Source organism: Thalassophryne amazonica, chromosome 10 (assembly GCF_902500255.1).
Source record: "Thalassophryne amazonica chromosome 10, fThaAma1.1, whole genome shotgun sequence".
Classification (NCBI taxonomy): Eukaryota; Metazoa; Chordata; class Actinopteri; order Batrachoidiformes; family Batrachoididae; genus Thalassophryne; species Thalassophryne amazonica.
In genome coordinates this window covers 38,115,359-38,141,092 of record NC_047112.1, presented here as the reverse complement: position 1 = coordinate 38,141,092, position 25,734 = coordinate 38,115,359, and the positions used below count along the sequence as shown (strand labels likewise).

At 40.8% G+C, this 25,734-nt stretch overlaps 1 protein-coding gene across 2 annotated transcripts in view; it reads left to right on the top strand.

The window, feature by feature from the left end:
* Positions 1-1,386: 1,386 nt before the first annotated feature.
* ncln (nicalin) overlaps positions 1,387-25,734 on the top strand; it is a 34,706-nt gene continuing 10,358 nt past the window's right edge. Inside the window, exons 1-11 of one of the 2 annotated variants that reach the window (XM_034179836.1) lie at positions 1,387-1,657; positions 6,908-7,098; positions 10,908-11,052; positions 11,390-11,484; positions 12,562-12,642; positions 13,487-13,590; positions 14,178-14,266; positions 17,209-17,348; positions 22,347-22,525; positions 23,150-23,237; positions 23,347-23,385. In XM_034179836.1, coding sequence (XP_034035727.1) covers positions 1,483-1,657; positions 6,908-7,098; positions 10,908-11,052; positions 11,390-11,484; positions 12,562-12,642; positions 13,487-13,590; positions 14,178-14,266; positions 17,209-17,348; positions 22,347-22,525; positions 23,150-23,237; positions 23,347-23,385 — 1,326 coding nt within the window. In that variant the 5' untranslated portion in view covers positions 1,387-1,482. Of the gene's footprint in view, positions 1,658-6,907; positions 7,099-10,907; positions 11,053-11,389; positions 11,485-12,561; positions 12,643-13,486; positions 13,591-14,177; positions 14,267-17,208; positions 17,349-22,346; positions 22,574-23,149; positions 23,238-23,346; positions 23,386-25,734 lie in introns of both variants that reach the window. The other variant, XM_034179834.1, reaches the window with a different exon arrangement.

The window sequence follows — 25,734 nt, the reverse complement described above, 5'->3', positions numbered from 1 at the left end:
GTGATTTTACTGTTAGAGATTCTATGTGACAGCGCAGTCTCGTTTGAACCCTGCGTGATATCGCAGGATTTGACCACTTACGGGGATAGCTGCTCCCGTTGCGCAATATATACCAGCATAACTTCACATGGGAGTACTGTTTTGCAATCACCAAATCAGTCGCAAAAAGTGCAATTTTTTTCGGTTCCCAGTGGAGAAGGGAAGACGAGGAAAATGTGACATGTCAGTAAGTGTTAGCCTACACAGCTAACTAGAGTAGCTGCAGTCTCTTGCCTGCAAAACCGCCTCAACATGTTTGAGCTCTGGGTCATAAACATATGTCCACACATCATCAATTTTTCTTTGCATTTTCACTTTGTTTACATGTAATTTCCTCAAAAACTCAGAGAAAGTGCCATGTTTCTGTCCTTGGAAGTAGAGAAATTACGTCATATGCCTCATAGTTTACCCCTTTAGCGCCCGACCTCAAACAAGACTGCAGAGCCCAATTAGCTCTGCACTGACATTCATGTTTCTGAGTCCTTGGCCTTTGAGATTAAGAGACATCTGTGAAGGTCTTATGGAGTCATGAGGTCACTGGACAGACGTCTTTGTTAATGCCAATATCTGTGCAGGAGAAAGATGAAGGTCCAAGTATGATCCTGGCACATCTTACTGCATGGTTGTGAGATTTGGACACTAAGCAATGACCTAAGAAAATTACTTTGGTACTAGTCCTCTTCAGAGGGTTGTTGGGTACCGCTGTAATGTCTAATGATCGGTTTGTTAGGGAGACTCAGATGATGTATACCACTTGCATTCTGAGGGAAAACCATCTGGCCATGTGGCGCGCTTGTCCGTGTGTGATCCAATGTCTGTGTGCCTGTGTGTTCAGGACGCTCACAATGATTCACTTAGCTGCAAAAGTACAGATGGCTTCTTTACAAAGTGGGGATGATCCTGTTGCTGCCTGGGGGTAGCCAGCATCAAAAAGTACTATAATTTGGGGATGCCACACCACCAGTCCATCCTAACCGACATTACTTGTGCTTTTATCATAATAATATGCAGTCGTGATGCAGCATAAGTAACACTTTTACTGAAATATGAATGATTTTATTTTGGGATCTTAGGAACGCACTCCATGGAGTACAGCGCCTCCTGCTGCCCGCGAATAAATATGCACCCTGAAATCATAGCCGTCCCAGTATGTTCCGGAAGGACCATTGATAAAATTCCGACACTAAAAAAAATATATATATATATGTTTAAGCAGCCTAAATAAACATATCTACGCTGAATTAATTTTCTTTCCGGTCATTAGCTTTAGAATACTTGTACTCATAAATTTTAATCTATCTTTAATGGTGCTCAATAGTCGCCCGGGGTTTTGCCTGATGTAAACATCATTGCGCTGTCAGTGAGAGGCTGGTGTGACCGTGTGACAGCTGAACCCGTTCATCTTTATTTAAACTCGGCTGTGCGCTTAGCAGAAACGCCACCATGTTCGAGGAGGCCAGTGAAGTGTTTGATAACATGTTTAAGTCTTCGTTCCCTCTCACCTTTATTGTGTTTCTGCCTGCGGTGCTCATTCTGGTGTCCCCGCTGCCGGCCGAGGCGGCTCATGAGTTCACGGTGTACCGCATGCAGCAGTACGACCTGCAGGGACAACCCTACGGTAAGACCGCCGTCCGGCTAAACACACACAAACAGCTGGGCAAAAACGCCTTTCAGCAGCTGGCACAGTGACGCTAGCTCTCAGCTAACGGTACTCAAAGATAGCGTGCATGCTAGTGTGATGCTAGCTGCCTGCTAAGCTAAAGCAGCTCATTTTTGGTTTCTAAAATCGAGGCCATACTTTTAAATGAATCGTAACTGTGACAGAGTGGAGGAGATTTGTTTTTTGTTTTCTCAATGAAAGCGTACCTTGTGGAGTCCCTAGTCTGATTAGTTTTTAAATGTGAAATTCATGATTTGATAGGGATTCACGTTCCTTAACTGGCCAGCAGGTGTCAGTGTTCAGCAGGTGGCAGACGACCTACATTTTGATGTGTATCTTGGAAGGTTATTGTTTGAATCTTTGACAATACCTTTGAAAACCTTCCCAGAGGGAGTACATGTTGAACCGGTGTCACGGTCTGATTTGGGCCCCCTGCCTTCACTGTATGTGTGGTTTCTGAGCGTCAGCAGCGATTCACCGATTACACTATGTAACACAATTTTTGTTTCTGGCTTCTAAGTGTTATATTTCAACTGCTTATGTCTAAAGTCTGGAAAAATGACTACATTCAGCACAAACTTTGATTTTATTATTATTTTTTTTATGTTCTAGAAAGTTCTAAAAGTTTCTTGAAATTTCTAGATAATCCTGGAAACTTCTAGAAAATTCTGGACAGTTGCAGTTAAATAATATTCTAGAAGACTACTCAGTAGTAGTGAAGGCGAATCGGGAATATTCTTGAAAACAGACAAATTTTAAAATATCATTGTCCTGATCACAGAAGCAAAGTTTCTGTTGAATAACAGCTATTTTCTATTTATTTAAGGCAAAACGGGTTAGGAAAACACACTGTAAGTAAGTAAGTAAGCTTTATTTATAAAGCGCCTTTCACAGACCAGGGTCACAAAGCGCTGCACATGGCATACAAAAATAATCTAAAAATAACATAGGAAAACAATAAATTGTTTTGTTCCTGTGTACCCAGAAACAAAACAAAAATAAAAATTTGTTACATAGCATTATCGCCTTGTTTCTGCTTAAAACTCAGGGCTGTGAAAACTCCGCGGATCCGCGGGATTCCACGGATTTCATCATGGGGGGGTGTTAGTGATGTACTCTTTAATCATAAACATCACTGAGTTTTTAAAATGCTTGTTGCAAAGCGTTCTTTTTTTACGACATCGTGTAAGTTTTATAAGTCCACGGACACTGATCTGTGTGTTACAGGTACAAATCAGTTTCCTCGGATCTGCGGAGTCATAAAGCAGGTCTGGTTGGTTGCTGCGGCGACGCTGTGTTGCTCCTCTGTGGCGCTTAAGCTAAACTTAGCATGTGGACATCCCAAACTTTTAGAGCTTTCAAGTTTTTAAAATAAGATTTTTGCAGCATGTCTGTGTCACGGACCAACGTCGCACAGAGAGAAGATGGCAAGAAAGACTGTTTGAGCAAGTCTTAAGGACAAGAATACGTGGAATCGTCGCTGGCTTCATCAACACACCTGAAAGGTAAAAGAAACGGGAAAAGTGAACTGTGCCCTCTCGGAAACACGGTAAGAATTTTTATCTCCCTGGAAGATAAACATTCTGCTGTTCAAACAGGATTTTAGACAAGATTATGTGACTTTTTTCACTAATCTAGACTTTCTTTCATTGTAAAAAAGACATTGTGGCTTTGAATGGATTTAGGCTGCATGAATTTACACAAGAATATAAGTGACTTTTTGCTATAAGGTATGTTATTGATATTTTACCATGATTTTCCAAATATTCTACAAGCTTTTTCTATTCTTTTCCGTCTTCATGAATTTCATGTAGTTTAATTGTTTTGAGTTAATGCATAATTTGGTTTACAATTAAAAGGAAAATCATTCCAGGTCCTACTTCCACATCATATTCTGTTATTTCAACATCATCATTGACAGGTCAAATAAAAGGTTGAATGTAGGATCATTTAAATATGCACTAATTTTGAAAAAATTTAATTCTGGGGCTCCACAGGGCCCTAGACCCCAGCTCCTGGGGAGCTGTTACCCCCCCCCCCCCCCCCCACACACACACATTTTCCTCGGATTTCACAATTTTCATTTCACAGCCCTGAAAACTGCACTCCAGTCATCATCTATCTTAGTGACAGATATCTGAAGCTTTTGTATAACAATCATTTCCACATAAATTCAGCATTATTTCAGAATAAAAGACGGGGGAAGTGATCAGTGCATCTGAGTCGGATGCTCTACACCCAAACCAATCAATGGGAATAATGTGATTATTAGCCATCAGATAACAAAGTAAACCTCTTAAATCATTCAGTCAGTTTTAAGCAGAAACGAGGTGATAATCGGTGAACCGCTGCTGACGCTCCAAAATGACACATGCTCAGTGAAGACGGGGGGAGGGGCGATCAGACGGGGGGACCAATCATACCACCACACTGGGATATATATGATTGTGGCATCTTCTTTTAAATTTGGTGGGATTTTAAAGATGCTTTGGAAATCCCTTACATTCCATTGTCATCAGTGATATCCCTTTCAGGTTTTTTGCTCCGGATCCCAGTGATTTACTATTGACTATCTGCTGTTAGTCCTCATCTGAAACTTGTATTTTCCTAGATGATACACTTTTACAGGGAACACTGCAGTTTAAATTTTTCAATTTATTTTCATTTATATAGCGCCAAATCACAACAGAGTTGCCTCAAAGCGCTTCACACAGGTAAGATCTAACCTTACCAACCCCCAGAGCAACAGTGGTAAGGAAAAACTCCATCTGAGGAAGAAACCTCAAGCAGACCAGACTCAAAGGGGTTACCTTGTGCTTGCTACAAACATAAATTACAGAACAATTCACAGAACAGTTCACGGACGAATATACAAGAAATGCTATTGGCGCACAGGACAGGAGGATCGCCAACACGAATACAACTCCCATCTCTGGATGGAGCTGCACCTTAAACAGAGAAAAAACAATCAGGCATCAGAAAGACAAAAAATACTGTATAATTTGCCAGCATTAAACAACAAGAAAAACAGAGAAATACTAAGGTGATCGCCGGCCACTAGCCCTAAACTTCACTAAAAGACCCAGAATTTAGCTAAAGTTGAGGCCGCAGCCCGCTCCAATTACTAATAAATGAATTAAAAGAGTAAAAAGCGTAGCCATATGAAAGGGAAAATAAGTGCGTCTTAAGTCTGGACTTGAAAATCTCCACAGAATCTGACTGTTTTATTGACGCAGGGAGATCATTCCACAGAACAGGGGCACGATAAGAGAAAGCTCTGTGACCCGCATACTTCTTATTCACCTTAGGGACACAAAGTAGTCCTGCACCCTGAGAACGTAAAGCCCAGGCCGGTACGTAAGGTTTAATTAGGTCAGCTAGGTAGGGAGGTGCCAGTCCATGAATAATTTTATAGGTTAGTAGCAGAACCTTAAAATCTGATCTCACTGGGACAGGAAGCCAGTGAAGGGATGCCAGAATGGGTGTAATGTGGTCGAACTTTCTGCTTCGTGTCAAAAGTCTGGCTGCAGCATTTTGAACCAGTTGGAGACCCCTAATGCTAGACTGCGGTAAACCAGAAAATAGAACATTCCAGTAGTCCAGTCTAGAAGAGATAAATGCATGGATCAGGGTCTCAGCATCAGCCATAGACAGGATGGGACGAATCTTCGCTATATTTCGCAGGTGGAAGAAAGCAGTCCTAGTAATATTTCTAATGTGGAGGCCAAAGGACATTGAAGGATCAAAAATTACCCCAAGGTTCCTCACTTTGTCAGTGTGATGTATGACACACGAGCCAAGGCTGAGCGTTAACTGGTCAAATTGATGCCGATGTCTCACTGGACCAAGAACCATCATTTCAGTCTTATCAGAGTTTAAAAGTAGGAAGTTTCTAGACATCCAACTTCTCACCGCTGCAAGGCAATCTTTTAAGGATTTTATGTGAACGAGATTACCAGCAGTTATCTGCATGTATAACTGAGTATCATCTGCATAGCAGTGAAAGGTAATCCCAAAATGCCGCAATATGTGCCCAAGGGGTGCTATATAAAGGGAGAAAAGCAGGGGGCCTAAGACAGACCCCTGTGGAACCCCAAATTTCATGTCACTAAGGTTAGAGGTAGTGTTACTGTACAAAACACAGTGAGAACGACTGGTCAAGTATGACGTCAGCCATGCAAGGGCACTCCCGGTAATCCCAAAATGATTTTCCAGCCTATCAAGTAGAATATGATGATCCACTGTATCAAATGCAGCACTGAGATCTAACAGCAACAGAACCGTAGTGGTGTCCGAATCCATTGTAAGCAGAAGATCTTTCACCAGTTTAGTGAGAGCCGTCTCTGTGGAATGATATTTTCTAAAAGCAGACTGCAGTGGCTCAAAGAGATTATTCTCAGTAAGAGAGTCTGAGCTGCCGTGACACCACTTTTTCCAGAATTTTAGAGAAAAATGATAGATTTGATATCGGCCGATAGTTTGTCAATACACTAGGGTCAAGATTAGGTTTAAGTAATGGTTTAATCACCGCAGATTTGAAACATTTAGGAACAGATCCAGAAGTTGAAGAAAGATTAATAATTTCCAGCACAGTCGGCCCAAGAGTGGGCCACAGGTCCTTAAACAGTTTTGTTGGTATAGGATCAAATAAACAGGTTGTGCTTTTTGTTGACATTACGAGTTTTGTCAGCATGCCTAATGAGATACTATCAAATTCTGTAAATCTACGTAATACCTCAGTAGTGATGCCCACCTCAACAGCAGGGTGTAGTGGCTGGGTTAAGACATGCCGGGATATGTTTAACCTGATGTCTTCTATTTTCTTCCCAAAGTAATCCAGGAAATCTTGTGCTGTTAAAGGAGAGTGAACTACAGGTGGTTGTCCATGCATAAGTGTTGTAGAGGAATCAAAACACGTTGTAGAGGAATGCAAAAGAATGCATCAGCCACAAAGATGATACCTTGGAACTTTACTAGTACCGACATAATGTGGTTATCCTGTGGTTAGTTTTTGTGGCATTTTCATCACAAACCAGCGTTTTACTGGAAACAAAAACAGACCATGACATCTGCGTGATTGGTATATATCACCAGGATCTGATTGCTTTTTTTTTCACATTGAGATATTAATTTGCTTTAACCAGACTAAATTCATTAAAGTATGGTGTTCACACAATTTCAGCCATGTATTGTATTATGTGTCCCCAGGTACCCGGAATGCCATCTTGAACACTGAAGCTCGTACTGTGGAGGCAGAGGTATTAAGTCGTCGCTGTGTCATCATGCGACTGGCAGACTTCTCTTATGACAAGTACCAGAAAGCTCTGCGCCAGTCTGCGGGGGCTGTGGTCATTATCTTGCCAAAGAACATGTCTGCTGTTCCCCAGGACATAGTACAGGTATCCACACATGCTAATTTAAAACATCAAACTTTTTCTGCTGTCTCCCATGTCTATAGTTCACTCTTAAGCATCAAGTGATGTATTGTCTCATTAGAAAAGCTTTGCTTGTGAAATTGTTGTTTCTTATTAGAGTTGTGCTTGACTACTGTCTTGGACTACAACTCATTATTTTGGAAAATGTTTAATCAGTTACATCTTTTAATAAGCATTGTGTGTGTTTGGCTTAAAGCTTAAATTGTGTGTGGGAGACTTAAAGCAGTCTCCCCGTGGTCATCCCGTTGTTCCTAAACCCAAGGTTATGATCTCAAATCGTTTGTTCTACTAGTGCTCCAAAACCCAAACATGTTCAGTTTATCATACAAAACAAAGGCGCATCACATTATTGCATTTAATATGCTGCAGGTAAACAGTATCTAGCAGTTTTGCTGGAGAATTGACTTAAATTAGTTAATTGAGAATTAGAGAGGAAATGTGATCCATACTTGTACAACACCAAACATGTGGCCTGACAAACCAGTGTTGTTGGTCTATGTTTTACTGTCAACTTCTAATGACATCCATCCATTTTCTATACCTGCTTACTCCAGTTAAGGGTCATGGGGGGGTGATGCACTTCAAGTGACGTACAAGCCAAATGTGTTTGTAGGAAAGGCTTGGTGGCGCAGCTCACAATAAAGTTGTTAATGGCCTTTTTTTTTTCTTTTTTTTTAAATAAAGACCAAGAGGAAAAAAGTTAGAATTTTACATATTCCATTTTGAATTGCGTACCTTGCTTCGATTTTATCCACTTTGTCTTCAATATGAAGGCTTTTATTTATTACAACCCCTGGCAAAAATTATGGAATCACTGGCCTTGGAGGATGTTCATTCAGTTGTTTAATTTTGTAGAAAAAAAGCAGATCACAGATATGACACAAAACTAAAGTCATTTCAAATGGCAACTTTCTGGCTTTAAGAAACACTATAAGAAATCAAGAAAAAAAATTGTGGCAGTCAGTAACGGTTACTTTTTTAGACCAAACAGAGGGAAAAAAATATGGACTCACTGAGGAATTCTGAGGAATAAATTATGGAATCACCCTGTAAATTTTCATCCCCAAAACTAACACCTGCATCAAATCAGATCTGCTTGTTAGTCTGCATCTAAAAAGGAGTGATCACACCTTGGAGAGCTGTTGCACCAAGTGGACTGACATGAATCATGGCTCCAACACGAGAGATGTCAATTGAAACAAAGGAGAGGATTATCAAACTCTTAAAAGAGGGTAAATCATCACGCAATGTTGCAAAAGATGTTGGTTGTTCACAGTCAGCTGTGTCTAAACTCTGGACCAAATACAAACAACATGGGAAGGTTGTTAAAGGCAAACATACTGGTAGACCAAGGAAGACATCAAAGCGTCAAGACAGAAAACTTAAAGCAATATGTCTCAAAAATCGAAAATGCACAACAAAACAAATGAGGAACGAATGGGAGGAAACTGGAGTCAACGTCTGTTACCGAACTGTAAGAAACCGCCTAAAGAAAAGGGGATTTACATACAGAAAAGCTAAACGAAAGCCATCATTAACACCTAAACAGAAAAAAACAAGGTTACAATGGGCTAAGGAAAAGCAATCATGGACTGTGGATGACGATGAAAGTCATATTCAGTGATGAATCTCGAATCTGCATTGGGCAAGGTGATGATGCTGGAACTTTTGTTTGGTGCCGTTCCAATGAGATTTATAAAGATGACTGCCTGAAGAGAACATGTAAATTTCCACAGTCATTGATGATATGGGGCTGCATGTCAGGTAAAGACACTGGGGAGATGGCTGTCATTACATCATCAATAAATGCACAAGTCTACATTGATATTTTGGACACTTTTCTTATCCCATCAATTGAAAGGATGTTTGGGGATGATGAAATCATTTTTCAAGATGATAATGCATCTTTCCATAGAGCAAAAACTGTGAAAACATTCCTTGCAAAAAAACACATAGGGTCAATGTCATGGCCTGCAAATAGTCCGGATCTTAATCCAATTGAAAATCTTTGGTGGAAGTTGAAGAAAATGGTCCATGACAAGGCTCCAACCTGCAAAGCTGATTTGGCAACAGCAATCAGAGAAAGTTGGAGCCCGATTGATGAAGAGTACTGTACTGTCACTCATTAAGTCCATGCCTCAGAGACTGCAAGCTGTTATAAAAGCCAGAGGTGGTGCAACAAAATACTAGTGATGTGTTGGAGCGTTCTTTTGTTTTTCATGATTCCATAATTTTTTCCTCAGAATTGAGTGATTCCATATTTTTTTTCCCTCTGCTTGGTCTAAAAAAGTAACCATTACTGACTGTCACAATTTTTTTTCCTGATTTCTTATAGTGTTTCTTAAAGCCAGAAAGTTGCCATTTGAAATGACTTTAGTTTTGTGTCATGTCTGTGATCTGCATTTTTTCTACAAAATTAAACAACTGAATGAACATCCTCCGAGGCCGGTGATTCCATAATTTTTGCCAGGGGTTGTATTTATTTTAAAGTAAATAAGTTTTGTTTTTCCTCCATGACAATGAGCATTTCTGCTTTTTCGCAATCTATTTGATTTCTTGTCACACGTCTCATATCAGAGACTGTGTGGGCACACACACATATACACACAGCCAGGTACTTGCATGCTAAATGGGTCTGATTCCATTTCCATTATTCCTCATTTTATTGCAACACAAGGGTGTCTTAAAAGTTGACATTGTTTTCAAAACGTCTGACTGGCTAAATTCATTGTGGATTGGTGAAGTCTCCCTCCTTTGTCTGAAGTGAAACTTTTCTTTCAGCTATTGGTGCTAAAAACCCAAACAAATCACTTTTGCCATCAGTCTAGTTGGATGTCAACTTAACTGGAATGGTGCCTATATTAAAACATGATGAAGTCATGGGGGAGGGTGTTTCTCTTCAAAAATGTTTATTCACAAATGAAATAATAAATCACATTTCACAGTCTTTCCATGGCACTTCTGTGTTCATATGAAAATAGGTGAAAAGTACACATGATTTGCAGTCATTTTAGCCACAAACACAGTACATGTATTCACAGCAGAACAGAAGAAGCAGAGCTGCGGTCAGTCATTTGCACGTCTCATTCTTCACTAAATACAGCATCAGATCTAGGACATTTTAATAACTGGGTGCCTGCAGACCACAAGGTCGGATAGCATAGTGTGTGAGGAGGGCAATCTGACGCAGTGTCCGTAAAGCACTATTTATTTAGCTTCCCACTTAAAGCTGATGCTTCACCCTACCCCTTTTCGGACATGTTGGGTACACAGTAGGAACTTTTTTGTTGTTGTCTTTACTGATCTATCTTGTAATTGTTGTTGTATCAAATGTTCGAAATAAACAGTTTTCATTCATTCATTCATTCATTCAATGAGTCAGAGCTCTAGTTTTTTGGCTATTTGACTGCATTTGCTTTCTGAAAATAATTTTCTGGCAACAGATTGTTCATATTTATTGAAAATGATGAATTTGTAAATGCAACGTATCTCCTGTTTGCTGTTGGCACCTTCTCTTGTCAATTCCATTCTGCTCACCATGTGAGTGGGCAGTGAACTTGTACTAGTGAAAAATAAAAACATCCTCTGGCTTAGTTATTTTACAAATCTGTAATTTTTCTGATGAATTCTGTTTGAATAAAAAAATTGCGTACTGGAAGCATTACGACGGCTATTGTTTTATTAACAGATCAGGTATGTTTCTTGCTATTATGTAAACAGATCTGGACTTTTTAAAGTGTGTTGCTCTCCTGCACTGTCCTTGTGTACTGTAGCACTTCATGGAGCTGGAGCCAGACATGTTGGCAACTGAGACCATTGTCCCGGTTTATTTTGCCCTGGAGGATGACGAGCTGCTGTCCATCTACACCCAAACCCTGACGTCGTCCTCCTCCCAGGGCTCCTTATCAGCAGCTGAAGGTAGGAGATGGTGATCTGTGCTGAACCCATTAAATTAACTTCAAGAACGCTCAAGAGCTGGTGGTCATTTTTGGTGCAGCATATCTCCCTATACCTATTGTCTGTCGATCGTCCTTTCTGTTCCTATTATGCAGTCAGTTGCAACAATAGGTTGGACATCAGTGACTATAAATCCAGCCTCATATTGGTCATGCAGAAGTGGGTGGAGCAGTCTGCATTGTGTCAGTGTGATGCATTGTTCATCAACTTCTTTTAAAGGCATTTTTGAAGAATATCAATGTGAAAAATAATTCTGCTTTTAGTTTGTGATTAGTGTTGTTGTTGATATTTTCTATAGTATTGCTGCACACGGCTACAGCCAACGGCTTCCAGATGGTCACCAGTGGAACTCAAAGCAAAGCAGTCAGTGACTGGGCAATAACCAGTCTTGAGGTGAGACGCTGAAGATGACTGCAACAGGATCAGCTGATGGAAGCACACAAAATGTGATGCACTAAAATGTGTATCGCGTAGACATGTGATACATGTCTTCTGTAGTGTCTCTTAACATTTTTGTTTTATACCTTTCTTTTTCCATTGTGAGAGCATTATTGTTTTGATTCCTGGCTTGTAATTATGGTTTCTGTTCCTGATAACTCATCTTTGATTGATGATCTTGACCCTGAATGCTGATTGTTTATCAGTGATGACATTTGATTTTGATTGCTCATCGTTCATCCCGAGCTTTGATCTTGATTGTTGGCTTGGATATTTGCTTTGATCTCTGTATCCTGATTCCTTTGATCCTGATTGTTGTTCTTTGAACTTTGTTTGCATGTCTGTCTGTTGTCAGCAGGCTATTTTAGAAGGACATGAACATATTTCAGTTTAATTTGGTGTACATGTAATTCTTGGGTCAAGGCTGATTAGGGATGTTAACCAAGGAGCAGATCTTGCCTTTGGTCATTGATCCTGATTGCTGTCATCCTGTTCTTGCCTTTGATCTTTGATCTGTGATCCTCATATTTGATCCTTTAATCAGGATTGCTGAATTGCTCAGAGACCAGTATCCAGGGTCAGGATTATAACCTTGGTGGAGATAATTGATATATGAAAACATACTGTTGCTGCCCCCCCTCAACCCCCCCCTTTTTTTTCAAACATCTTTCATCAAAATTAGGATCAAATCAGGTGTCATTTATTGATGATTGTAAATTCCTGTTTTAATTACACTTTCTAAATATATGGGCTGTAAAGTGTGCGTTTGTTTTAAAGAGTTGAGTGACATACATTTGGTTCAGGATTGTATTATACTTGTTTTGTAAACCCAAAGACTATAAAGTATTTGTCACCTCGCAGCTGATTTGGAAACTGGGTATAAGGTCAGGCGGTCAGCTGTGTCTGTGCCCCACTGAAGTACTGTGCACACCAGCTTGCAGCACATTTGTGTAGCTAAATCTACAGCTGCTGCAGTTTTGTTTCTGCCTTTGTGGTTTTGTGTGTAATTTTGTCTCTGTTTTGTTTTTCCAGGGTCGCCTGGCTGGAGTTGGAGGAGAGGATCTGCCCACTATCGTCGTAGTGGCTCACTATGACTCCTTTGGAGTGGCTCCAGTATGTGCACTACTTTGTTGTGTCTTGGCACTCCAACCCTGACTCTTTAAAAATGTTGAGGACATTTAGCAGAAGAAGTATTTTGTCTGCAAATAGCTGTGGGTTTGATGGAGTTTAACCCTTTAACTTGCCAGGTGAAGACTCGGGCATGTTTTTAAATCGGCTGTCAAAGTGCGCAGGAAATACATTTTTACACAGTCAGGGTTCACTGAATAACAGCAGAGTAACTCTAGTCTTCTGTTTGCTCTTACAAATGTTCTACAGTGTAGCACACAATAAGAAAATTGTCTGTGTCAGACACTCATCCACTGGAAATACTGTTTGGATTAGGCGAGGTGTGGCAGTTTGATGCAGGAAACTGCAGATGTGACAAAAACGTCTGCTGCTGAAATTATTCTTGCTGTTTCTTGAATTTGAGGATTTCTTCGTGGGCTCTTACTGACAGAAGTTCAATCTCATCTTTTTCAAGTTAGACATTTTTGTTAGTGTATTTGTGTGAATGGCCAGGGTTTGCACCAGCGGCATTATTAAAAATGTCATCAATGCACACACTTGTTAGGAAGCCTCCAGACCTGCAATTTTCACACATGGGGGCTCTGTCAGCTGTTACACAGACTTTGTATTAGAGATTTTTCAGGTTTTGCAATTTTAATGTTTGTGTATTCACACACAGGTGGTTTAGGTCACAGTTCATTCTTGCAGTGCATGTGTGAAAGAGGCCTCATAAAAATAAAATAATCTGAGATTGTGCGTGTAATGCATCTAGTGGCTGTCGTACAGTGCATGTGTGAAAGAGGCCTCATAAAAATAAAATAATCTGAGATTGTGCGTGTACTGCATCTAGTGGCTGTCGTATGGAGCAGACTCGAATGCGAGTGGTTTGTCCATGTTACTGGAGCTGGCTCGTCTTTTCTCCACATTGTACACCTACAAGAGGACACACGCAGGGTAAAAACTACACTCACATTGTCATTGTTTGTGGGTCATACTTGGCTTCCCTTATGAGCTTTAAATTACTTTTTTTAATATCTGCATGAAAACATTGTACATAATAATGTTAACATTGCCACCACACTGAAACTTGAGACTGCATGCTTGTGTATATGCATCTACAGGAAGTATTTGAATTTTTACTGTATATCCACCTCATCTCTTATGTCCTGCTCAAAATTTTAGAAGTGCATTGGTAATTGTCAAGATGGTAGAATAATGGTTACTGTGGAATGAGATGTGGTTGTTACGTGAGCTGATTAAGATGATCAATGTTTTTTGGAACATATACATTAAAATTCTTTACCAGCTGATACATTTCCATCTTATATGAAGCATCTTTTTTGCTAACATAATTATTTTATTTTAACAACCAAATTCTGAAAGTGGCATGATGACCTTTGGGTCTATTTCTGGTGTCATCCTGTTATTTGTGCATGTCACATTGAAATCAGTTTTCTGTAGGCTGCTAATTTATATCTTGGTGTTTCACGACTGCTACCATATCAGCTTGTCTTCTTGTTGATATGTTGTTGTGTGTTCAGGTACAACCTGTTGTTCTTTGTGTCTGGAGGAGGGAAATTCAACTACCAGGGCACCAAACGTTGGCTGGAGGACAATCTGGACCATACAGGTACTGTTAAGTAGTCCTACAGTTTGTTAAAGGCTTCTAAAGGGAATTCAAAGATTGATCCAGTTCAGTGTGCTTTCATTCATAAGTCCTGGACCCATGATTTGGTTTCATATACTTTCAGAAAAAAAACAGTGATAAATGGGACAAATGCAGTAAAATGAATATTTGCCCTGCTACAGTTTCCAAATACCAGCACCATAGATAGATAGATAGATAAATACTTTATTAATCCCGAGGGAAATTGTGTGGCGTCCGTTGCTCTCAATCACACATAAGTTACACAAGTTAAGGAATAAAAACAGCACCGAGACAAGTTAATAAGTACAAAAACAGTACCGTATTTTCCGGACTATAAGTCACACCGGAGTATAAGTCGCACCAGCCACTTTAGCCATTATAAAGAAAAATAAACCATAAATAAGTCGCACCGGAGTATAAGTCGCATGGACATACAGGTATGTTAACATGAAAAGTTCAGATGATAATATTGTGACGGCTACCGTTTTCGGATGCATATTTCACCAGTCGTAACTTGTAATCTGCAGAGTATGATTTTCTTTTTGGTGGCATTTTTTCGGGCCTTCTCCGTTGTCTTGTTAAGTTATCAGTAACGTTGAAATTTTTTATTTTTCTATGGTAGTCAGAAGTCGCAGGAACAGTCACACAAGCCTCGAGTGCCCTCTTGTGAGCTGCATTTTACCTACGGATATGTTTGTATTTTGCGGACTACACTGCGAGCCGAACCATGCAGCACCTACCTGCGCAGCTCATGACCAGCCAGCAGTGTCGATCCAGCTCCTTCCAAGTGCAGACGCTAATCCTCTGCCGTCGCTCAGTGCTCCCATGCAGCTCTCGGCGTCAACTCTGCTCACACTGATATCCAAGGGTTGAAGCTGTTTTGTTAGCCGTCCCGGAATAAACACCATGTTCGTCTGCTTCAAATGCTTTTCACAATCATCAACGCCAGCTCCTTCCAAGTGCACACGCTAATCTTCTGCCGTCGTTCACCCAGTGCTCCCACGCAGCTCTCAGCGTCAACTTAAACACTCTGCTCGCACTGATATCCAAGGGTTGAAGCTGTTTTGTTCGCCATGCCGGAATAACAGCAAGCACCGTGTTCGTTAGCTTCACACGCTGTGGGTGAGGTGAGGAATACGCGTCCAACGTTCTGTTCTCTGATTGGTTATCGCGACCAGCGTGACCTATAGGACGGCCGCCATACTACAGTGCCCATGATGCATTGCATTTCCTTTTCCGGTGGCCATTTTAAAACATAGATCGACTCTGTCACGTAAAATTGATTTGTTACAGTAAATTAATTGAGATCCTACCGGTATATTTTTCATTTATAAGTCGCACCGGAGTATAGGTCGCACCCCCGGCCAAAACATGTAAAAAAAAAAAAAAAAGTGCGACTTATAGTCCGGAAAATACGGTATATAAAATGCAACAAAATACAAGAGTCAAGGCACCTGAGACTGTTTAGGCATTTATAGCCCCCCGTCTGGTGCCCCTGGCTGATGTGGCTGCATTATACAGCCTGATGGCCCAAGGGACAAAAGAGTTCTTCAGTCTGTCAGTGGAGCATTTGAGGGAGAGGAGTCTGGAACTGAAGGCGCTCCCTTGCTTGGATATCACAGAGTTCAGGGGGTGGCTTTGACTGGACAGGATTGCCCTGATCTTGGAGAGTGTTCTCCGCTCCAGCACCCTCTCCACAGAGTCCAGACACAGTCCCACCGCAGAGCCTGCTTTTTTAATGTGCCGGTTCAGCCTCAGAATGTCCTCCTTTCTCGCACCGCCCCCCCAACACACAACAGCATAGAAAAGAACACTGGACACAATGGACTGACAGAACATGTACAATAACTTGGAGCAGACCCTGAATGAAGCCAGCCTCCTAAGAAAGTACATTCTACTCTGTCCCTTCTTGTAGACAGCATCCATATTAGCTGCCCAGCTCAGCCTGTTGTCCAGTTGCAGCCCAAGGTACTTATAGGTGGAAACCACCTCCACCTCGGATCCGTCAGTTACGATGGGCTGCAGAGAGGCTGGCACCCGCCTGAAATCTACCACCACTTTCTTTGTTTTGGTGGTGTTGAGCAGGAGCTTGTTTTGCTGGCACCATCCCACAAAGTCCTTCACCACGCTCCTATACTCCCCCTCTTCACTCCCCAATACATGCCACAATTGCAGTGTCATTGTAGTGAAAATCCGTAGTGTAGAGGGTGAAGAGGAGTGAAAGCACCGTGCCCTGAGGTGCTCCAGTGCTGCAGGTCAATGTAGTGGACCAACATCCCCCCACTCGTGCAAACTGTGACCATAGAATAAAGGTCACCACAGGTCCCCTGAGCCAGATTGGGCCTAAATATCAGATGTATATTGCTTCGCACCTTTGAATCTCATGCAGTTTTTGCGAGTCTCAGATGTGTTTAATGGACTAAATCTGAGTCCGCATGCTGTCGGTGGTGATCATGCCTGCCACAAGAGAGGGTGCATGAAAAACAGAGATACAGTAAATTTACTACTTCTTTATATGTAATCAATGAATTAGTATAATGTCAGGATGTTGCTGCTCTTTTAATTTCCATCACATGTTAATGAAGGGCACTTTACACAGCACTGTGTCCTCTCTATCATTGGGCATTTTAAATCAGGTGCATATCGCTTCGGGCTGTTTTGTAGATCTGAATAACCTCAGGTTACTTTTGGACTGGATAATTCATTCACATCCACAGTTGGATAGTTATGTGGGTCCATTTCTGACTTTTGGGCCCAGGAAGACCTCTGCTGTAGAGCATAAAGACTATTTGAGCTGGCTTTGTCTCAGTGTCCAGTTTTTATGATATCTGTATTTAAACATGTCCTCTGTCTTCTGTTTTTCCACATCTGGCAAGCTGTTTATTAATTCTGCCTTCTGTTTTTCTATCATCCTTTCCTAATAGACTCCAGTCTGCTGCAGGACAATGTTGCATTCGTGTTGTGTCTGGACACACTGGGGAACGGAGATTCACTGCACCTCCATGTCTCCAAGCCTCCCAAAGAAGGAACACCTCAGTTCTCTTTGCTCAAGGAGCTGGAGATGGTAAGAACTGTACAGTGATCTCTCTACACCTCGCCACATTGCATATGGCGAATTAATACAAGATGTGGCAAACAGAGTTTGCCTGTGAATCACCATGTTGGGGAATATATATATATATATATATATATATATATATATATATATATATATATATATATATATATATATATATATATATATATAAGGAATAATTGCCTGGATAACATAAAATCACTCAGCAGTTTGGTTGGCTTTAAAATGCTCATTTGTTTGTCTGTTTTTTTTTTTTTTTTATTCTAGATCATGGATCAGTGTACAGTGGTATGTAAAAATTTGGGCACCCCTGATGATTTTCATGATTTTCCTTTATAAATCATTGGTTGTCTGGATCAGCAATTTCAGTTAAATATATCATATAGCAGATGAACACACTGATATTTGAGAAGTGAAATGAAGTTTCTAGTATTTACAGAAAGTGTGCAGTAATTATTTAAACAAAATTAGGCAGGTGCATAAATTTGGGCATCCTTTTCATTTTATTGATTTGAATACATTTAGCACTAATTATTGGAACACAAAATTGGTTTGGTAAGCTCATTGACCCTTGACCTCCTTACACAGGTGAATCCAATCATGAGAAAGGGTATTTAAGGTGGCCATTTGCAAATGCTTCCCCTTTTTGCATCTCTTCTAATGAGTGGCAACATGGAAGCCTCTAAACAACTCTCAAATGACCTGAAAACAAAGATTGTTCAACATCATGGTTTAGGGGAAGGATACAAAAAGCTATCTCAGAGATTTCAGCTGTCAGTTTCCACTGTGAGGAACATAGTGAGAAAATGGAAGACCGCAGGTACAGTACTAGTTAAGGGCTGAAGTGGCAGGCCAAGAAAAATCTCATAAGCTGAAGCGAAGGATGGTGAGAACAGTCATAGTCAACCCACACACCTGCTGCAAAGACCTACAACATGATCTTGCTGCAGATAGTGTCTCTGTGCATCTTTCAGCTATACAGCGCACTTTGCACAAGGAGATGCTGTAATGCAGAGGAAGCCTTTTCTGTGTACACATCACAAACAGAGTCGCTTGAGGTATGCTAAAGCACATTTGGACAGGCCAGCTTCATTTTTGAATAAGGTACTGTGGACTGATGAAATTAAAATTGAGTTATTTGGAAATAACAAGGAGTGAAAAAAGAACACATATTCCAAGAAAAACGCTTGCTACCTACAGTAAAATTTGGAGGTGGTTCCATCATGCTGTGCGGCTGTGTGGCCAGTGCAGGTACTGGGAATCTTGTTAAAGTTGAGGGTCACATGGATTCCAGTCAATATCAGCAGATTCTTGAGAACAGTGTTCAAGAATCAGTGACAAAGTTGAAGTTGCGCCGGGGCTGGATCTTTCAACAAGACAACTACCCTAAACACTGCTCAAAATCTGCTAAGGCATTCATGCAGAGGAACAAGTACAACGTTCTGGAATGGCTATCTCAGTCCCCAGACCTGAATATTATTGAAAGTCTGTGGTGTGATTTTAAGCGGGCTAATTTTGTTTGAATAATTATTGCACACTTTCTGTAAATACTAGAAACTTCATTTCGCTTCTCAAATATCAGTGTTTGTCTGCTATATGATATATTTAACTGAAATTGCTGATCCAAGCAACCAATGATTTATAATGGAAATTAATGGATATCATCAGGGATGCCCAAACTTTTACATACCACTGTATACTTTGTATTAGTTATGATGGGTATATATAAAATTTAATATACATATGTATAATTTTTTTTTTTTTTTTGTTAAAGGGGTAAGGTGTTGACAAGGTTTTGCTTCTGCCTACACCCTTTCGGGTGCATTGTTGGATTATTTTCTTTCTTTGTAAGTTTTTTTTTTTTGTTTGTTTGTTTGTTCTGGACCTGTGTGTGCCAAATAAATTTCATTCATTCAAAAATCTAAAAATCAGCACAGTGCTGCTGGCAAAAACTATTTCTGTCCTTTTGTTGATGAATGGTAAAAGCCCTGTTGTATTTTCTGTTGCAATCTGCGTCCTCGCTGTTGGCAGCCTTTTACTCGTACATAGAAAAGAGACTTACTCCTCAACTCGAGAAAAATAAATTAATAAATCATTCATTGTGAATATCAGGCATGTAAGCAATTCAGTGGGTTGCTTCGTGTTTGCTTCTTTCAGTTAGTTTTGTGTTGTTGGGTGGTTGCTTAGAACAAGAAAAGAAACAGGCATACACAAACATACGAACATACACGCAGATTTGTGTGACTAGCACGGCTGAGGTGAGCTGCTCTGTGCGTTTCCACTGACGGAACGCTGCATAATTATTGACCAGTTCGTTGGAACAATCATTATGTATTTGTGTGCATGGGTTTTTTTTTTTTTATATATATATATATTTATTGCAAGCACACAAACAGGCTCAGTTATGTAGGTGAGTTTGTGCACAACTGAGCATATGGGAGCTGCAGACATGGAGCACTTTCAGCTGCTGTGCAGCACTTGATACTGCAAATAAAATATTCAGATTAATTCCTCACAAATGCATCACACTTATAAAGTATAGAAATGGTTAGATCCAGTCAGTAACCAGAACCAGGTCTGGATTAAAGCACAGGTTTGCCTGAGCTGAAGATCACTGGCCCAAAGTCTCATAGAGGCCCCACATTAGTATCCACCAAAATGTTTTGGACAACACACAACAATATGAACAGAAGTAATGCACAATATAACACACATTAATAAAATAATATCAAGAGCAAATCACACAGATTATATTACGGAGCGACAGAGTTCAGTCTGTCTGAGAGACACAGAGGAGGCCACAGACTACAGAGCAATATAGCGTGAACTCGAATCAGAATTGACGTGTCTAATGGCCCGGTCACATGGTACTTAACGAAGGGCAACGAAGCCCAAACGAAACAAGAAATTGGGAGTTTCGTTGGCGTCGTTTAACCTTCGCCCAGCTTCGTTCCTGCAGCTGGCACTTCGTCAGGATTTTTAAACTTGAAAAATTTGAACGAATGCCACTGAAAACTTCAATTTGTGCATATTTCATTTTGCTGTTATTCTTGACGTTTATCGTTTGCTTAGTTTTTGTAAGGTTAGCATTTAGTTTGACTTCATTCGACCATCCGAATGTTTTCACACAGTGCAGAAGCCGTTTCTGAGCGCTGCTGCTACTGCTGCGTACATGTACCATTGGAAATTACAGGGCAAACTCAGCCTGTTTGCTTGGATTTTTTAAATCTGGGTCAGGGATCAGCTTCACTGGGCTCAGGCACCTTATATAGGCCAGAATTAATCTTTTGTGTGGATACAATGAATTATTTTGCCACAAGCAACTACTGAATTTGAAACAACAAAAAGTTGTGTAATTTCCGACGGCACTTGAACGCAGCAGCTGCTCCTACTTGCGCTTATTCTTTTGTATTAAATATAACAATGAGTGTAGGAATGACAATCAAGCCCCTATGTACATGTGGCAACAGGTAGATGATTCAGATGATTATATAAAGATCTGTTCTGGAATCATCTTTACACTTATTTATTCCCACTTTTGACAGTTTTCTTTTATAAATCTATATATCTCTTAGTAACGTAATACAGTGATAGAGCAGTCACCACGGCACACCAGAGGTGTGTGTTTGTTTGTTTTTTTCTTTTTATTGGAGCAAGACGTAGCGCCCAGCATGCCAGCATGTCGTCAGACAGTGAGGATTCCGATGATGAAGGAGATGATCTCTCTTTTGTTCTGGAGGAGGAACCAGAGCAGGTGGACCCACCAACATGCGCACAGATCTCCACAGCTCAGGCCTCAGGCACTATGACCTCCGTCCCAGCTCAGAGTCCTGAAACACAGAGATGCAGACACACACTGCTCCAGCAGTGGCTCCAGGGGCATTTCATTTATAGCGTCGAGATCTACGTTAACTTCGGTTTTGTTTAGTTCCTCTTTCATCCCTTTTGCGCTCTTGGTTCGCAGGCTATTCAGTGATAAAGCTCGTCCACCTTTTCTCAATGAATTGTGACTTTTTTACTTTTTTTCCCTTCGTTCAGGAATCGTCATGTGACTGGGCCATAAACTGCTGTTTTTTTTATATATATTAAAGTTCATGAGCCACTTTGAGTGTTACTTGCACTTGTGCATATTTGCATTCCTTTGAATCAATGTGTAGCTAATCAACTTTCCATTTGCTAATTGAAATTTCTCCCAGTTATCTACAGTGGCTAACGTTTTTTGAACCCCAGAGAGAACCCTGGTAGCGCCTTTACTGATTCAAGAGTAAGCGGGTACAGAAAATGGATGGATGGAAATTTTGAGCATACTGAGGACTTGTGGAAGCATCATATGGATGAAATTTGGGGAATTTTTCCAGCATGAATCCATTTCAAGCATGCATGCAGCTTTTAAAGTCTTAGTCCTCTAATTCTGTGAGGAAAACCTATAATTGATGTTGTGTATCTGTGGCTGTTATATGGCGCCCACTATGGGCCTGTTGTGCTATATGTACAGCACATAAGTATTTTCTATGAAAAGATCCTGTGCAGCGAATCATGTAACACTCCTGCTCCGAGCTTTTCACTTCCCTGTTTACGTTCTCAGTCTGGCAGTGTGTACATGTTTAGTGCTTGTGAGTTCTTTTCTGTGACATTGTTACCCCTTCCCACGCTAATCTAGTAGTACTCATTACTCACCACACAGCTGTTTTAAGTTTTTCTAAGATGCAGGACAGCAGAGTCTTTCCAAAAATGCATCAACAATGACCAACAATTTGATCAGACTAGAATCCATACAGACCTGGCTTTTCCCTCTGTAGAGAGCTGTTAGATCTGTTAAAAGGCTCCAGGTGCTCTTCTTTATGCTTGATACAAAGGAGAGAGGTTTTGGGGAGGAGTGGCTGAGGGAGGAAGGTTTGTTTACATCCTGAAATGTAGCTCAAGTAGGACATCTTGTGGCACAAAACTCATTCATAGCACTGTTTTGCTGTCTGTTATTTTTACAAGGTGATTACGAGTCAGTACCCTGAGATGAAGTTCTCCATGGTGCATAAGAAAATCAACCTGGCTGATGACATGTTGGCCTGGGAGCACGAACGCTTCGGGATCCGCCGGCTACCAGCCTTCACTTTGTCCCATCTGCCCTCCCATCGCTTGGCGCAGCGCTCCAGCATCATGGACGTGCGGTCAGTGTCCCCCTCCTCTCACCAAGGAGTGGGAGAGCCCCCTACTGGGTGGGTTCATTACTTCAAGTCTCTGAAGTACCAAAAACAGAGTGTATATGTATGAAAGCTGCTGGTCATCATCCTTCATGTTGCAGGTCTTAAAACCTCACTCTTTTTGACCTTCCCTGAACCACAGTGCTGTTAAATTTTTGTTAAACTTCCTGTGACAAGACTGAAATGTAGGACGCTGATCAGTGCCTCTCTTCAATGGTTCACAGTCACGGTCCTCAGGAACCTCCAGCAGTGTTCATTTTCCATTTTTTTCCTGCTCCCACCCACAGCTAATTAACTCAGGTGTGTCAATCAAACCGTCTTCATTTTCCACCACTATCATCAAATGCTCTCCTGCTGCTGTAGCCCCTGTGTGTGGAACTACCAATTCTTTGTTTGACACCAACCTGTCAGTATTGAATTTTCATAACATCATAAAACATTTTAGAATGACAAGCGACTCCCTTGCATGTTACGTGGGAATCGATGGTCCAGTAATCGCTCTCTTTTCTCTTCTGATGCTCAAAGGTTCTGCCCTTTGCTGTTTCATAGTTTCACTTGTTCTAATTGCAAACTTGTCCTTGTGTGTTGCAGGCCTCATGTTGATGTGAACAAGCTCAGCAGGAACACCAAAGTGGTAGCAGAGGCATTGGCCCGGGTCATCTACAACCTCACTGAGAAGGTACACAAACACTTGCAGGAACTGGTTATCAGTTATACATCTCCACTGAAACGTGAGCCAGCACTCTTACTCTCTGTCTGTGAAGTGACTGCTGTCATGTACTTCACAGGCGACCCCTGGAGACCTGCAGATCTTCACTGAACAAATGGTGAGACACTAAACTCAACAGGCAAATGAGAGTCGTACCCCATTCAGACAGATATAGTGACACGGATTGACTGCAGTCAGTCAATCAATATTGATCTTTATTGTTCTGGATTCAAAGGAGACTCTTGTCCCAATCTAAAAATGCATCAGTACGTGCATGTGACATAAAAACCTGTGTTGAATTAACATGCTTTTCCAGACCAGATCTATTCTGGTGACTCAGAGTAAAATGGGAGCAGCCGAAAGAAACGCACACTATTAAACATATTGGGGCTGACTTACTAAAGGATTGTGTGTGTAAATATGTGCACAAACTCCATAACAGTGTGCATGCTGATCTACCAACGGTGAGCACTGAGGAGCGCATCTTTCAAATGAGCAAAGTAGCACGTATTGTCCTTTTTAATATGTTTACCTTCATGAATGTGTAGTTTAGGGTGTCTCTACCTGAGCGTGCAAAATTGTGCGATGTGAACTTGTAAGTGGGTGATTGAAGTGCACGCAATGGGCCTCATGTATCAAAGTTGCGCACTTGTGGCGTAAATTTATGATGTAAATTTGAAGTACACCAAAGTTGCCGTGACATGTATCAAGCAGTGCGCACCTGCCCATTTCCGGCGTACGCCTGATGCGACCTTGATAAATGCGGCGGGTGAAAACAATCATAATTATAATAAACACGCCCATAAATAATCAGACTCCACTTCAGACACACCCTCATTTTACGACATGGAAGCCAGGAAGATGGCAGAGAAAAAGAACACCACCAATCACGACGCGTGCCAATAGAGCGTCAAAAGCGGCCGTCGTATTATTTTGTAGTATAATCAAAAAAGTGTTACAGTGGTCCCTCGTTTATCGCGGGAGTTACGTTCTAAAAATAGCCCGTAATACGTGAAACCGCGACGTAGTCAGCGTTATTTTTTACAATTATTATAGACGTTTTAAAGCTGTAAAAACCCTGTAAAACCACTTTATACACTTTCTCAATCAGGCATGAACATTTTCTCACTTTTCTCTCATGTGTAAACACTCTCAAAGTTCAAACCTTAGTAGAAAAATAAGACCAAACTGTTTTCAGGCCCAAACATTTGTTTGAGAAATAAAAATAGAACATTTTCCTATAAATAATTATGATGGCTTTTAGAACTAACAAATTTAATTTTAACGATCAACGTACGAGGTTGGACACACAAGAAATTATTAATGGTGACTGACCAGTATTTCACAGATGGCGCCTCTGTGTCCTGGCGCCGCGCCTTTTTCCACTCACACCTGGCTGCGGGTGTCTGTTTCTGAGTGACAAACACAGTTATGGGTAGTTGTTGGCGCTCTTTTTTTCTTCTGGGCGAGAAGATTCTTATAAACAGACACGCAGAACACTGTTTAAAAAAAAAAAAAAAAAAAGGCATGCAAAATTGGACTAAAAACTCCGCGAAACGACGAGGCCACGAAAGGTGAACCACGTTATAGCGAGGGACTGTATTCTCTTTTCACATGTCAATAATTCTTGACGTGGATATTTGCTCGCTCAGTTAATAAGACGCCTAATTTTTCAGATTTCTTTATTCTTAAAATGTATTTCTTTATTTATTTTATTGTGACAAACGAATGGAGACGACACAACCTGATTGCAGCACGGGCAAAGGGAATGACAACACTACAGTTGTAATTATCAGTTTCATTGTCTAAAACGATCACACCACATAAAGTTAAGCTCAGTGCTTTCTTTGCAGTCAGCGCTGTGGCCACAGATCGTGCTCGATAGACCAGCAATCCCGCAAAAGCGGGATTTGTATTGATTATTATGTAGTATAATCAGGAAAGTGTTATTTATGTAACATATGCATTGATTTGTATGATGGCACTGTTTATCAGGCCGATCATATTCATTTTTATGTGGATTCCAGCGCTGGTTCATTTTGGTGTATAATTTACACCACCTCTCGACCTGGTGTATATTTTCAGCGCAGCGTACGCCAACGACCACATTGATAAATGCCAAGTAGCGCAGCCGTTTTGGCGTACACCCCATATACGCTCAAATATCGCCGTTCGCACGTTGATACATGAGGCCCAATGAGATTTATCAAGGTCAAAAGGAAATTTAGCGGGTTCTGTTTGACATGCTGCTGCCTAGTTGTAGACAGAATAAAAAAGTAATTCATTGTGAACGTTGGGCATATTTAAAGAGTTAACAGTTTATTTTATGCTTGTTTCATTAATACAAATGTCTCTATTCATAAAGTGTCGGGGGGAGCATAGTTATGCACTGAGCACAAAGTACATTTTAGTACAACTCCTGATCATTATTGTTTGTAATGTACTCTTAAGTCTCTTTACATGAAGA